At 36.7% G+C, this 15,708-nt stretch overlaps 1 protein-coding gene across 15 annotated transcripts in view; it reads left to right on the top strand.

The window, feature by feature from the left end:
• Nucleotides 1–15,708, top strand: part of NFIA (nuclear factor I A) — a 355,490-nt gene that overhangs the window by 176,337 nt on the left and 163,445 nt on the right. For 11 of the 15 annotated variants that reach the window (XR_004958825.1, XR_004958826.1, XR_004958824.1 and 8 more), the window contains one exon: nucleotides 8,065–8,130. Coding sequence is in view for 9 of the 15 variants with exons in the window: in XM_036255155.1 (XP_036111048.1) it covers nucleotides 8,065–8,130 (66 nt within the window). In the remaining 6 variants the exon portion in view is untranslated. Of the gene's footprint in view, nucleotides 1–8,064; nucleotides 8,133–10,388; nucleotides 10,528–10,709; nucleotides 10,797–15,708 lie in introns of those variants that run through there. The other 4 variants (XM_036255161.1, XM_036255160.1, XR_004958830.1 and 1 more) reach the window with 4 other exon arrangements.

Here is a 15,708-nt window from a genome sequence, read left to right as displayed (position 1 = left end):
TAATAGAATTAAAAATACATACTCATATTTTGATAGAAAAGTATTTTTTAAACTCCCTGTTTTTGATCATCAGATAGGGCGTGTTAGAAGATTTTTTTTTTATTTATCAGTCTAATTTGCATGATGAAATTATCTATTCTGTCCATTAGGGAATCAAGTTATTTAAGATAAAACTTGGGTTAAAAGTTAGAGCTGGATATATTTTTTTAAAGTGTCAAAGGTTTCGTGGAAGCTTCTATTGGTAGAGATTCTTAAAGTGGCAAGAGGTTTGGAGTTTTGCCTCAGACAGGTTATTTCATGGAATTATGGTCACTCTTCATTTTCACACAGGTTACAAAGCCTGAATACCCAGACAGAGTGTTGTCTGATAAACAGATGTAATGCACCAAGTCTGCTTAGAATAAAGAGCAACAGACTGTGAGCACATGTTTAGGACTCATTTAAACTCATCAGCGTAGTGTAGTTCAGAGTTCTCTGTCTCTATTCTACTTTTGAGGTAGCTGCTTGCTGGTAAAGTAACAGGGATAATTTTTTTTTCCTGCTACAATTTGCTGCAGAGACTCATGGGAAATCATTTGCATACATCTTGTTACAAAGACTGACTACTTCCTGGCTGAGACAAAGTATTGCCTGATAAACAGACTTAACACACAAATGTCTGTCTGGAATAAACAATGGCAAGCTGAGATTTACATTTCCATTATCAGAGATAATCTCTTTCCCAGTATATGGGAATTAAGAACCCTTTCTTTACAGCCAGGTCTGTGATGCTGATGGCCTATACCAGAATCACATCAGGTGTGGGTTGGTATCGATTTTTTAAAATAAAAAACTTGAGTGGATGGGAAGATTTATATTGCAGTGGTAAATGTACTTTTTTTTTTTTTTTGGCACCTTACAGTTTTAAAACCAGCTTTTCGTGCATTATTTTATTGGATCCCTGCAACAATCCTGTTAAGTTAGGCAAAAATAGTCATTGTGTCCCCATTTAACAGATGAAGAAACTGAGATCCAGAGCTGTTAAAATTATAAAACCGAGATATTTTGTAGGAGACCATCTTTTTACCGTTTCAGATTCCTTTCAGTAGTGAAATATGAATAAAAAAGTTAATACTTAGAGTACTGCCTTAAATACTTAAACAGCAAGGGTTACCCTCAACAGAGGGTATTTTATTATTTTAGTACATTTCTTTACAGATATCCAGATACATGAAAATAATGCATATAGACTATAACTTAATTATGCATTATTTTCATTTGACACATTTGTTTTTGTAACATGGAAATAGGGAAATTTTCTGCTTTCAGTTGTATAGATGATTATATGAGTAATCTTCAAGTATATATTCTGTTTAAGAACTTCAAGAACTTAACTGTTTTGATTAATTTTATTTATGGAAAAAAAGGATTGCCTAACAAAGGGAAATTGACCACAGTTCTGATACACAATAATGTTATAGTAATGGCTTTTTAAGCAGGTCTTTGTTTATACACGAGTGGGAAGGTGACCAGGTTGATTCAATAACTTGAATTCTGAATTGATCAACAGGTCACCATCACATGTCAACACAGCTTGTGTTACGGGAAAAACAAAACTCTAAGTGATTACCTAAGTACTTGTTTATTTTAGTTATAGAACCTTGTCAGAGAAATTATAAATTTAGTCAAAATAGCATGCTTTCATAATCACCATATTCTTCCAATTGAGTTTATTTATAACTTCAGAGAAAAAGCTGATTATTATTTGAAGTCAGCCTCATGCAAAGATTGAAGGTTTAATAATTGAGTCATTTTGTCATTACTCTCAGAGTGACTGAATTTGTATTTTTAAAGCTTAGAAATGATTTCCCCTCACTGTCATAACACAACAATAGTTATGCCATTTTTTTCTCAATGTGTTAAAACTGTGTATCATACCGCAACCTCCTTGTGCACATAGAAAAATAACACATTTATGACTAGGTGATAAGATAGTTGAATCATTCTTCAACCTACATCGTCTCGACTAAACAGATGGGCCTTGAATATCAGCATTAATGCCAAAAAATCTCATTCCTACAAACTTAATATTTCCCAAGTTCTTCAGAAAGACATTTTTAAAAAGTTTTAAGAAGAAAAGCGGTAGTTACCTAGATTATATAATACTCTTCAGTGCGTCCTGAAAATGCGATACACAGGAATGGCTTAGGGGTGGATCTGAGCAGCTGGCTGCCCCCGGGTGGTCTGGTGGAGCCCTTCCAAGTTACTGCTGCAGGAGCACAGCCTTCCTGCTCCCTCTGAATCCTGATTAGAGGAGAGCAGGCCCAGGGTGTGAGCTTGGGTTGTTTGGAACTAGAGCTTTTCCACTCCCCATCTCCCTTCGGTGAAGAAGGACTTGCTCTCCATACTTTGATGTCTACAGTTATCATGCATGCACACACGCGCAGACACACTTCCATGCAAACACTCCATTCCAGTTAACTGGGAAAGTTATACATCAAAATTTGTATTTTAAATACCATAAACATAAGACTTCCCATTTAAAAACCAGTGGAGTGTTTCCCCTTAAAAACTGAGAAAACTTTTATGGTGTGACTCACCTCATTGTTTATCTGTTTTAAAACTTAGGTTATTGAATGTGTTTTTGTTAAGTGGGCCACAATGATATACATTAATTGACATTAAGTATTGTTTTGGTTATTTTATCTATTCTCTGAAAACTCTGATAATAATTGAATGTTTTTTGTGATCCAGATTTAATGATGGTATTACAAATTTCTGTTTGTTCTTTATCATGACCATGATGGATAATGTTGTATTTAGCTGATGCTATTGTATTCATCAGTGTGTACACATAAGCTACAAATTGTTTATACATATGTGCACCTGTACACTGACATTCTACATTCTCAAATAAAGATTTTTTTTTCAAATATTTCTTGATAGCCCAGTCTTTAAGGTCATGATGATACTGGAAAAAATAGACAGTGTCCCTAAATTTTTTTAAGTACTATAATAATATTTATTTTATAACTGCAGCTGTGAGACTAATGAGCAAAATATGACTTTCATAGCCATTTGATTGTCTAGATGTCCCTACTGTAATAAACAGGTTATAATACTAGATGATCAAAATGAGTAATTCTAAATTTTACACTACCAATCAGAAATAGAATTATTTTTCTGTCATAACATCACGGATGTAGAAAATCAGTCTCGGGATTCTCTAACCTGTCTGTTTTGCAGAGTGCTCATATCCCCAAACCTAAGAATCAAAAGCTGACATAAATTTTGAACACCTCAAAGAGCTACAATTCTAAAGAGTAACTGTTTATTTAATGCAGAGTATAATCATCCTTGTTTCTTATTTTCTTTTACCCCAGGAATGCTCTTAAATTTTAATTTATTTGCAGGAAAGTATTCATTTCTGTCTTTGCCTTTTCTTTTTCACACTGTAAACAACTCCAACTCTTTTCGGTGGCATTTTCACTTTATTTCTTTCACTTGACTAATTTTTGTTTCTGGGTGCCTTCTTGTTTCTTTGTATCGTCTTTTAATTTGGGAGATTTAAAACTGGACACAGAATTCTAACAAAGGCTTTTCAGACTTCATCTTTAGCCAAATCGTTATACATGAGGGAAGGTTGAAACTTAGGCTAAGTTATTTTTCTAGTGGAACCAGAATTTGTACTTTTATGGTCCATAGACTTTTGTTGCCAGCATATTGACTGAACAGGAATCACGTTGGTTTGTTTTGGGTTGGAAAGGGTTCTTCACCACTGCGTACATGCTCTTCCTTTCTCAGCTATTCACGTGGCAGTCAGTAGGATTTTGAAGCGCTCTTTGGGTGTCGAAATATGGCAGATCTGTCTTACCTTTTTATTTTTGGAATATGTGAAATAGTCCTGTCATCCATCATTTAAGCCTGTACATAGTTCCAGGGGCCTCCTAATATGTCATACACCGTCCTCAGCTCCTGCTGTTCTGAGGAGCCTCTTACGGTGTGTTGGCCAGGGGATCATAGGATATGTGATCATCTGCAACTTCTGAACACTGTGCAAGGTCTCCCCCGCTTTCCCACCCTGAAGCAGGGGATGCACCTCACCCCTGCCAGGCCCCACGAAAGGGGGGCATCTAGCAGAAATAAAGGCCTTTTCTCCCTCCTTGATCATTTTATAAATCCCAATCCTTTTTTAGGTGTGAACTTAGTATATATTCCAGTCGCTGGCAGTGGTTCAGTGTTAGAAAGCTGAACAACAAGTGAAAATTCATCTCTTTAGTTCAGCAATTATTGAATCTTTGGCTGGGCCAGGTACCCTTAGAAAGTACTGCAGATAACACAAGAGTTTTCTTATGGAGCTGAAATTCTCATAGGAGATCATTTGAATCACCTTAGTACCTAAATACAACTTAATGTGGGTCACACCATAAGAGAGATATATATATACATTTTAGTACTGGAGAGGAGAGAGTTTAATTCAAGGCCAAGATTTAGCAACATTCCATCTTTGCTTCATGCCTAGAGAATGAATATAAAACACATGGAAATGCTATCTGTATTTTTGCCTGATCAGCTTTACCATATTGACCTGTTTTTATCACTCTTCACCCTCCCAAAAGGAGTCTTCTCTGAGGTTTCATGCTGAGGGGAGTCGAATTGAGGTTAGGGGAACTGTGTATGTGCTTAAGTAGCAAATGCAGTGCAAGGTTTCTGTTCTTGCACTGAACAAGCTTTGGAAGCAGAGACTAATATGTAGGCATTGAATTTATTTTATTTCTTTCCCCAGTGATTATATTGATAGTGAAATATCTTTGTCTGAGTACTCCAGCAATATAGCTGTAGGCGCCATAAAAATGCATAGATAGATGGCTACCAGTTCAATTAAGAGGTCTCAACCCAGCCTCCTATATGCAAACCCAGTCTATTTTAGGTTTAAATTTCTGCTCATAAATTTTTTAAAAACCAAAAGAAATATTGCTTTTCAAGGTTACGTGGAAGTCTAAGGTTTCTTAAACAAAAAAGCAAATCCCTAGATGGAAAAAAAATTGATAACCCTAATGTACTTCCTCACAATAGCATTTCCAACTCCATCATTTAAACACACTTTAAATAATATTCTCATCATTTTAATATACAAATCATCTAGTTTTCAGGGAACCAGAGAAAGTCACTGCCTGATCTAAGATATGGCATCCAATTCTATGCAGTCAGGTTTGTTTTGGGGGCCTCTAATTATTTCAGGTGGTAGGAATCAACTAATCACGTGATAATTGTCCAAAAAAGTAAGACCTACAATTATCTTGGCTGCTGATAGATGGCTACCAAGCATAAAAATAGAGAGAGTAAATTAATTGTTAACCTTCATGATAGTGTTTTAATGCAAATGCTTAAGAAAGAGCTCTTTCGTTTGTATCAATTATGTATGGGTAGGAATTAATTTGTAATTCTGGTCATCTGGTTGGCTCCATAACAGCGTTGGTGACCTTTTGCAACAGCAGAGAAAGTGTCCATGTGTGCTTAGCATAGAAGAGCACCAGGACTGGTAGTTTTGTTGCTTGGTTTAGGGAGGAACGGCATTAAACGGCCCATGGTAGAAAATAATTATCGAAGTTTTAAAATCATTTACATTTTCTTTTAGATCTTTGACTTTGCCTATCCCTTACCAGGATGGTGTATTTTAGTATGCAGTCCTCTGTGGATAACAGCATGTCCAGTCTTTAAATAAAACTGGAGAAATTAAATTCCGTTTTCAGTTTGGCGAGATGCCTCCTCCAGTGTTTGTATCTGAGCGTTCACAAGAGCACTGCAGCCTTTTTCAGACCAACTCGAAGCAGTCTCCTGCCGCTCAGTCCTTTGCTGTTTGTTTGCTTCTTCCTCTGTGGCTTGGAATTTTAAACTTTCTTTGAATGTATCTTTTGTTGCTGTTCATGTTTTCTATAATCATGTTGTAGTTCTATAAAGATACAGTGGCGAACCAAACATAAAGGAAAAGGAAAAAAAACAACAAAGTCCACTCGAGATTATTAAAAAAATTGGGGGGGGGGTGTCTCTTAATATCTTTTTTGCCTTAATATTAATGGATAAATATCAGAAAAGTAATTGGTTATTATATGTTGAAATTAATTGAAATAGAAAATGTTTTTCCATTTGTTCATGAAGAACTGATTGTGAAGATATTACACCTGGAGGAACATCGGCTGAGCTGTCATATAGAAAGTTAGGTTTGCTAGTATTACTCCAAAGAAAATGTTCTATTTGGCAAGGTTCGATGTATCTATTTTGGGATATGATCAGGAAGGATTTTAACTTTTCCTAAACCAAAAGGAGATATTTTCTTTAGTTTTAATTACGGATATTAATGGTTTAAAATTTTCCAGGACAAAAATAATAAAGCTATCCCTTCTAAAACATGCTGACTGACTTCTCAGAATTTTTCATTTGTAATTTTTAATGGCAAAATTACAAGATCTTTCTTAGACAAAAAAAGAAGGCAGTTTATGCCCTATTTTAAAATCATTTGTTTTAATAGTAACATTAATTTATCAAGTTAAAATTTCAAATATGGTCCAACATAAATTTGCACTTTCAGTGCAGGCTTTGTATTTAATTTCATTGTCCATTCTGAAGGATTTCTCTAAAGTTTCTTGACCTGTATAATACTTTGTGTTTGTTTCTTCCCTTTGGCGATTGTTACAAGATGATAAAAGCTATTACTTTGCCAGACTTAAATGCAAATTCATGTTTCACGTCTTTTGTTACTTGAACCTTTGAATGAACACAGAATTTTTGCTATGGTCACCAGGTTAAGATCATCTGAAATTTTAAAAATAGACATTTTCTTTATACTACTTCCCTATAATTAAAATCTTCATTTGCTTAAAAGCAAGGCGACTTTTTAAGTTATAAATTAGCATTTCTTGACCCAGGGTCACTAGTCATGTTACTTCTTTTTGCAATATCTTCAAGAAAGAGAATGGTACTGTTCTGACTCTGTAATATTTCCAGTTTATTCAGTTACGTGTCATGATCTTTTGATCTTGCATTGAACTTCTTGCTGAAATGTGGTCAAATTTTAGACAGTTAATTCTAATTCTGTCAAGTCAAGGTAAAGTTAGGATTCATGCTTTCCACAGATAATAGAAGTTTTTCTAGAAAAAATATTTTTATTTTTAGGTAATGTTTTACACCATTTCAAGTCTCAGAAAATGCTTTCCATCAAAGAACATTTCTCCTTGACATATTTTGCCTAATTTTTTTCTCCTCACCAGTTCTGTGAAACTCTTTTTTTGATCTAAATTAATTTTATCTCATTTTAAAATTGTTATTTTATTTTAGATAATCCTATTTAGAAGTTAAATTAATTTTTTTTAGTTTGAAAATTATTTTTTAAAATAAAAAATAAATGGAATTCTATAATGATGTACAAGAGAACCTGTTTTTGCTAACAATCCCCATTAGGATCTCCCAAATGCATCAGTACAAAAGAAAAATAATACTTATAAAGTGGGGGAAACGTACCTTTCAGAAAGACGCCGCTGATTTATCCTGTTAGTTCAAGTAAATGTGCTGGAATATTAGGATGCTGGTATTTAATGGTGTTAGTCTGCATAGTCTGTCGCTGTAATACAGAGCTAAATATCAACAGAACTTGTTACTGTTGTTTGGGCTGCTTTTATATACCAGCTTCAAAATATGTTTTGACACTTTATTATGTTCTGAATCAAGCTTCAGATGTGTGTAATGAAGGATGAAGTCTTTATCTGACTCTAGTGTATAAATAATGGAGAAGAGCAGTTTGGAAATGGTCTCTCTGTAAGAGAATGGTTTCTGAAGAGTTTCAAGTTATGATCTGGCTCAGGCCAAGCGCCACTGGAGGTGTAAACAAAACCGAGACTCCTCTCTAAGGGCACGGCTGCTGTTGCTGCTCCCAATCTCCCCTTTCTTTTCTTTTCTTGTTCATCGTGTTATTTCTGTAACGTTCTCACTCCTAGTTTATGTGCTGAACCTTTTGAGAAAGTCTGGCACCTCTGATCTATGTACCCTCACAGACCCTATAATTGTTGGCTGTATTTTTATGTTTTTCAGATTCAAGTCAATCTGAAAGTCCCAGCCAGCCAAGTGACGCTGACATTAAGGACCAGCCAGAAAATGGTAAGTTTAGCTTTGAGAGTCCAAAGTAGCCAGCAGCTAATCAAGTACAAGGATTTTGGGGTCTGCCCTATGGGTAGCCCACAAAAGGAATAACTGAGTACTCAAGGAGTTCTCTGGACCACTCTCACAGCCCCCACCCCCTCCACCGCTGAACATTGTCAGGTACCTGTGAGAACCTCAGTTCCCAAGAAAGTTGGTCACTAGAGAGGTGGAGTTGACTTACCAAATTAGAATCTTTTATAGCATAAGTGAGGAATCATGACTTTTTCCTTTCATTTTAGTTCCTTTAAAAGTGCCAAATGTCCCACAATCTTCAGTAGTGATTTAAGATCATCGACAAGAATTTTTGAGGCCTTTTAAGAGTTCAACACTTTGCTCATTGCTTTAAGAAAAGGATCTGTCACCCAGCCAGTGTGGTTCAGTGGTTGAGCGTCGACCTATGGACCAAGAGGTTGCTGGTTCGATTTCTAGTCAGGGCACATGCCTGGGTTGTGGGCTCGATCTCCAGTGGGGAAAGGGGGGGTGTAGGAGGCAGCAAACTGATGTATCTCTCTCATTAATGTTTCTATTTCTCTCTCCCTCTCCCTTCCTCTCTCTCTAAAAAAAATTAGTAAAACATACTTTAAAAAAAGAAAAAGAAAATGATCTGGCTTGGAGGGGTTTTTCACTTTAAATTGTCTAAAATAAAACAGTAAGGGTATATACATGACAGTATTAAATTCCTCAGTTGCATAAATACATAAAATTTCTGTTACAGACATTTGAATACATAGAATAAACCCCTTACATACTATTATACTAGTGTCCAGTAAAGTCGTGAATTTGAGGTATGCACTCCAAGTACGAAAATGATTGTCACTGGTTGGAATTTTCGATTGAGTAAAATCATCAGTTTCAATAAAAACCGATAAGTGAACCAGCAGTACTTATCATATGATAAACATTGTATTGTGTACTCTCACAGATATCATCTCACAGAGTTCCAGAGTGCTCCTCTGATAGAACAGAAGGCTCTGATGGGAATACTTGACCTTGAGGGCCTGTGAGGAGGATATGGCATCGTGGTTAAAATCTCAGGCTGTGGTGTCAGCCGGCATTAAAATTCTGCCCCTACTGTTTCTTACCTTTATAATACTGAATAGGCTATTTAACTCTCAGGGTACAGATTTATTCCTCTTCTTTAAAATAGTATGGGAATAATATTACCTACCTGTTGAAGAATTAAATAAGGTCATATGTAAATATTCATATAGTTTATACTTTAAAAATTATTGGCTGTTCAGTATAATTTATTATTTTCTGGTCAGTATAATCCTACAATTCGTTTTTCATCTATGCCATTTTACATAGATGTCGCTCCTCGAGTCTCTCTTCCTTTTGTTGTTCTTTGCATTTCTCAGCTTGGATCTTCGTCTGATCTGTTGGCATAGATAGGTAAACTGAATTATGTCAGTATTGTGGAATGGAGGATTGAGTTTACCACGGTAGATATCCTGTCCTAATTTTTCAGGATTTGTTTTATTTCCCAAGCCTGGGAAATCCTTTATAACATTGCTGGACTATCTGGCTATTCCTTTTCTCATCCTGGTATTTTGATGGTATTTTCTGTCAAAGTTGTTTTTTCAAAGCAGGCATTAAAAAAAGAAAGAGACCACTGAAGGCTTGTTTTGAGTGTCATAAATAGCTACCTCTTATTTTTTGTTAACATTTATAAGAGTGATATTTATAGGTTAATTTCATTCTTTATATCCTACTTGACTTATAGGGGATGCCTTAAATGTTTTGTTTTTTCATATATTTTGTTTATCTATAATCTGCCTGAAGTTGTGTTGAGAGATATTCATTTTATTTTCACTTTTAAAATGTGATGGGCTGTAGGGGTATGTGGTTCACGTATTTAGGTCTGGCGGCCCCTCTAGCAGGCCTGCGATTCATCTGTCTTCATAAAATGGCCGACAAGCTGTTCACATGCAAATATAAATTGAGAGCACGAGAGGCCTGGCATGCCTTTCTGGAGCTGCCTGATACCGATATTGTGCGTTTCCCATTCCAAAAAGCAACCAGGACTGAGCCTGGGTGTTTCGGCCAAAGGCTCGGTGATACTAGCCAAGTTCGCTTTTAACCCCAAATGACTTAGTGCTACCTCAAGGATTCACGGTACCATTCTGGGGGAACGTGTGAGTTCAAAGAAAGAAAGTATTAATATCTCGTAGAAAAAGTTATAAATTCCCATGTTTCCAATTTCTATTTATTTCAAGAAAAAGAAGAAGTTGCTTTGTCTAAGACAAGTCTAACTGAAGCTGAGACCAGGGAAACACCAGCCTATTTAGTTTCCTCTATCTGTCTTTTGTTGATCTCAGATGAAGTTATTGGAGGAAAGTGATTTTATCTCTTCTCTAAAGACATGATCCCTAAAGGAAAATAATTGAAGATTTTAGGACTAGGTATTTATATGCATTAGATAACTTCCTTGTGTTGCTTTGATCGAGTGTTCTTTCTTTTTCCATAACCCCAGGTTATAGAACATGAGTTCATGAAAGGTTTTTGTTTGTTTGTTTGTTTCATTTTTGTTTTTAAAGAGGTAATGGTCATAAGTGTGTCAACAAAACTCGAAGAATTTTTGGAATCCTGGTGGATGAAGTGACAGACTCTGGTCTTCAAATAAAGTGGGAATTCATTATTTCTTCTTTATGTATATATGCAAGGGGAAATCATATTCTTTTTATCCTAGCTCTTGAGGAGAAAGGTAATGGGAAACGAATGGTATTTTCCTAGTAAACCACGGGGAATGAATAGACAAATGGTAACATGCTGTTTCATCCAAAACCATAAACTAGACCATGTAACTTTACCTAAAGTGGACGCAGCTGTTTCTGCCCCATCCAATGTGTGTGTGTGTGTGTTTTCCTGTAGAATTCTTGCTTTCTTTTTTTGTACTCCCTAAAGATTCAACTGTGAAAGAAAACAAATCTTTGTCCAATTAGAGTATTAGACGGGAATTTTGAAGAGATTATCTGTAGCCCAAAGATAAGATATCAGAATCTCTGAAATTCAAAATTGGCATCATAAATGATTGAAATTGTACCTGGAGAGTCAAACAGACCTGAGTTCAAATGAGATAATGCCTGTGTGACTTTGAATAATCTGTGACCCCAATCTACCTCATGAGTATTAAAATGAGAATATGCATATGAAACAGCATAATGCCTGGTTCATGGTAAGGACTCAAAGAAAGGTAACCATTACTACTCTCCAGTTAAAGCTTGTCATATGTGTAATGAATACACATATTTGAGAGGTTGAAAGCTGGGAGCCTGAGCTTGGAAGCAGAATAGTGTCAGAAATAAACTAAGACTTAGAGACATCTTCTGTAGATACCTACTCTGTTCTAAAACGTCAGCCATGAATTTCCTTAAATCTGTCTAACATCTCCACAGTGCCACATGCCCTTCACTGTTCAGTTCCAGTCCTCACATCCTGTTTGCCTCCCAAGAGCTGAGAACCGCAAAGGCGATTCAGAGTTTATAGAAACCAGAGCGAGTGCTCAACAAAAGGTGATTCTGGAAAGAAGGGACTCCTCCCAGATGTCTTCCCGTTTTAGCTGAACTTTGTCTTGGCTAAAACCAAATAGGCTCTGGCTTATTAAAAACTATAAGCTGCTTAAGGGCAGGATTCATGACAAATTCGTTTTTAAAACATCCTGCATAGCACATAGCTCTGTGCCTTGAACTTATTAGGTACCTGATATTTATTTACTTCGAATAAAGTTAATTAATAGAAGACTATGTTGTCATTATCTTCAAATAATTTTTTGTCTGTGCTCACTGTTGATTTACCAAGAGGCGTTTAAGGAAAAATGAAAATAAAACCCTGGAGAAGATGAAAATCGAATTTGGGCTGGAGGAAAGCTGTATGCAGACACGTGGACATACATATAGAGATATGAGTAATAGTGCTGCGGAGCCAAGGCAGGGGCTAGGTAGTGATGGACAGAGCAGTCAGGCTGTGCCTCAGCTTCCACCCCACCCCAAACAGGTGTGATCAAATACAGTTGACCCTTGAACAACACAGGTTTGAACTGCATGGGCCCACTTATATGTGGATTTTTTTTTTTCCCAGTAAATACCTGTATTGTTCTCTATCTATGGTTGGGAGTGTGCAGATGTGGGGGGCTGACTGTATATATTATTCTGTGCCATTTGATATCAAGGATGTAAGCATCTGTGGATTTTGGTATACATGGAGATCCTGAAACCAGTCCCCCTCGGACACTGAGGGATATCTAAATTTTAGGGAATTAAAACCTATATGTGAATTTTTTTACTACACGGATTGGCACCCCTAACCCCCAAGTTGTTCAGAGGTTACTTGTATATGAAAAACTTTCATGTTAGCTTATGCTGGATTAGCAAAGGGAATGCAGTCCTGATGAAGTTCTCAGCCCTGACTGGTCTCACTTATTTCATTCTGAAACCCCCTTTTGGCTTTACAAGAGCTCCTGAAGGGTTTAAGTCTTGTTTGTTAGACTTTGACTTGGAATGCCTACACAAACCACCTTGGTGAATCCCCATGATGTGCTTTGGCTACTGTTAAAAGTATTTATGGGACAGAACATTTGAAGTCTGTGCTCGACATTTACAGGGCCTGTGAATAGTCCTCTAAAGCTTACAATCTCTGGTGCATTAGGTCAGTCGTTAATGAAGGAATAGCTCGTGGAATAGCCCCCTACTTAATTCAAAGCATGCTTTTGTAGGGCTTCATCGAGTCAGTCTGAGGGAATAGCATCGTCCCACATGGACACTCTGAAAGCACATTTCCCTCTGGGACTCACTGTGAATGCACCCTTAACTTTAAATAATGATAATAATTGTAAGTCAAAAGAAAAGAAAGGGAATGTGGGATTCCCTTGCTAGAGAAAGAAAAGCTGTGTTCACATTTTTTTTCTATTTACTAACTCTCATCACCTGCACAGTCTACTACTACTAATAATCTAATCTTCGTGGTTTTTAAAATGTGATATTTATAACAGGAAATCGAAGTTGGTATTTAGGTTATTTTCCTGAGGTTTAATCATGTTTGTTCTTCCTCATTTAACTGCGAGTTGCACATATGTTGGTGGCATCAACCCTTTGCAATCAGTGGAGGGCCATTAATCATCATGCTTGCCCCAGATTTTGAAAATTTCCAGCTCTACCTGCCAATGTGAAAATCCCCCTAGAGTATTGGTTCAATATAGCTTTCATGTTCACCATCTTCATTTATGTCATCCAGCTCACATTGGTAAAATCGGTACCATTGCTAAATTGCTAGATGAACAAGGACTGTACTTTTCTTTCACCACACTTGTCAGTATCTCATTAGTTATCATTTAACTCATTTCTGTGAGTAATTTGAGTAGTTAAATATTTATGAAATAACTTCCAGGCTACTGACTTCCTGATTTAAGATTTAAATGTAGGATTCACTTTGTAATTTGGGGGTGAGATAAGAGAACTATAAATTTTTGTTTCTGTTCATGATAAACATTCTTTTATCTTTAAAGAGATAATATTCTCTTTAAAAATTTCAGGTCCTTTGCTTTAATTTTTTTGCACTACCTCCTCAAGTATATATTATATTGTCCTATTATATTGCAATATTAATATGTAGTGGGAAGGAAAATAAAATTCATAATTTCAAACTCTGAGAATCGTCTCTTACTACTGGATGGGCTGCTTGTTGAAGGACCTGTTTTGATTAATGTGCCGTTTTAGTTGGGTCATTTTTAGGAATTTTGCAGGCAGTTCTGCAGCCTTACAGTTGCATTTTATTGGGAAAGCAGCAGCATTCTAGCACCATTGACTTATAAATACAATTTATCAATATTTAATAATTTGCATGACTCTTTTACAATTACCTGGCAACAGTTATTCTCTGCAGTGTTCTTTCAAAAAATCCTGCAGGGACAGACACAGTAGAGTGACCACCAAAATAGCAGCCGTAATAATCAATATTCTAAAATGTGAAGGTCCCAACTCAAGGTGACATGAAAACCTAAATGCCTTCTGGTTTCCAGATCTGTCTAATTAAATTCTGACTGATGGATTTTTAGCAATGCAATGATGCTAGTCTCTCTTCTTTAAGAAACTAGGGAACCCGAGTTTGGTTTGATCTAAAATGTCAATCTGAGACCAGGTGAATTGTGCTTTTTCAAATATTGTTAGCAGATGTGACCCACTGTTGTTTGGTGAGGCTCTTTAGAAATGCCTCCAGACAAAGGAAATTCTTGGATCTTGCCTTGTGAAAGATGAGGTACCAGGTGAGGCTGGAGGCATCCCCCACTTGCATCCTGCCACGTAGAGCGTACCGAGCTTTGCACGGGACCCAGTGTAGTTAAGGAGCCTTTTCAACTGAAAAATAGGGAGGCAATTTGTAGTCATTTTAAAGAAGTAGTTTTACCTCACACATTATGGATGTTTTATTGTCTACACACAGAGGATAACTAGCTGAATAGACTTTAAGTGGTTGGCTAGTAGCCAAAGTAGGAAATGTTTTAGACTCTGTTCCCTTGATTTCCAAATTCTAAAATGGACTGGCTGGGTGGTCTATTTCAGACATCTTTCCTTGTCCCCTGCCCTCAACTCTAACCCCTCACACACAAATAGTTACAGAGGAAAGAAGAAAGAAGGGCTTTTTTTTCTGGTCCTCAAATTTATCTGTGCCTGTGACTCTTGTCCTAGAGTGACAATCATTTCAGTGTTCATTGGATGTAACATTCCAAGTAGAAAAGCATTTTTAAGTGTTTATAATTTATTTGGGATTGTGCACATTTATCCATAGATCTCTGTTCTAAACTAGACAAAGCAATACAATGCATGTAGTATTTGAGTTGGTCTCAGAAACAAAATCAAATGAGGAGCCGCTATTAGATCACAGTAGGTAGGAGGTGCACCTGGTGTATGGCTGCAGCTCCATCTGCTGTGACTCTATTTTCCCTGTGATCTAAGCCTGCACCGACTCTGATGGGACCCTTTGACAGACATGTCCTTAGAAGGACCTGCCGTGTACTTCCACCAGTCACTTTCACACCCCTCTCCATCAGTTAAAATCAGCATGGTGAAATATTAGGCAGGCTAGTTTGGGTTAGGGATAGTGTATGAGCTTTTCTTGCCACAAATAATAGGGTCTGATTTGACACTTGAGTGTGAATTTGTTGTTTTAAATTCAGTGTATTATGTTTTAGAAGGAATTATCCATTTGCAGATAATATTAGTAAACTGGATGTAATATAAATAATTTATTGGGGGATTTGGAGTTGCTAATCCAGATTGACTAGTTGTCTGCTAGAAAAATGCATGTGGCCACAAGGTTTATTGGCAACTTTTCTCCCTACAGCTTCCTCACCCCCACCCCACTTCTCTTCTTTGGGCTTTACTCAGCTCCAGGCAATTCTGTTCTCTTGGCTCTAGCTTTTTGTTTGGGAAATCCACTGGGATATCTCCAGTAGAGGTGGGAGAGGGGTAACTGACTGCAGATTACCCTGCCCCATCTCAGCTGTTCATTTCTATACTGGGTTGATTTAACCCAAAGGGAACAAGG

Source organism: Molossus molossus, unplaced genomic scaffold (assembly GCF_014108415.1).
Source record: "Molossus molossus isolate mMolMol1 unplaced genomic scaffold, mMolMol1.p scaffold_m16_p_12, whole genome shotgun sequence".
Classification (NCBI taxonomy): Eukaryota; Metazoa; Chordata; class Mammalia; order Chiroptera; family Molossidae; genus Molossus; species Molossus molossus.
This window is presented reverse-complemented; position numbering and strand designations above follow the sequence as displayed.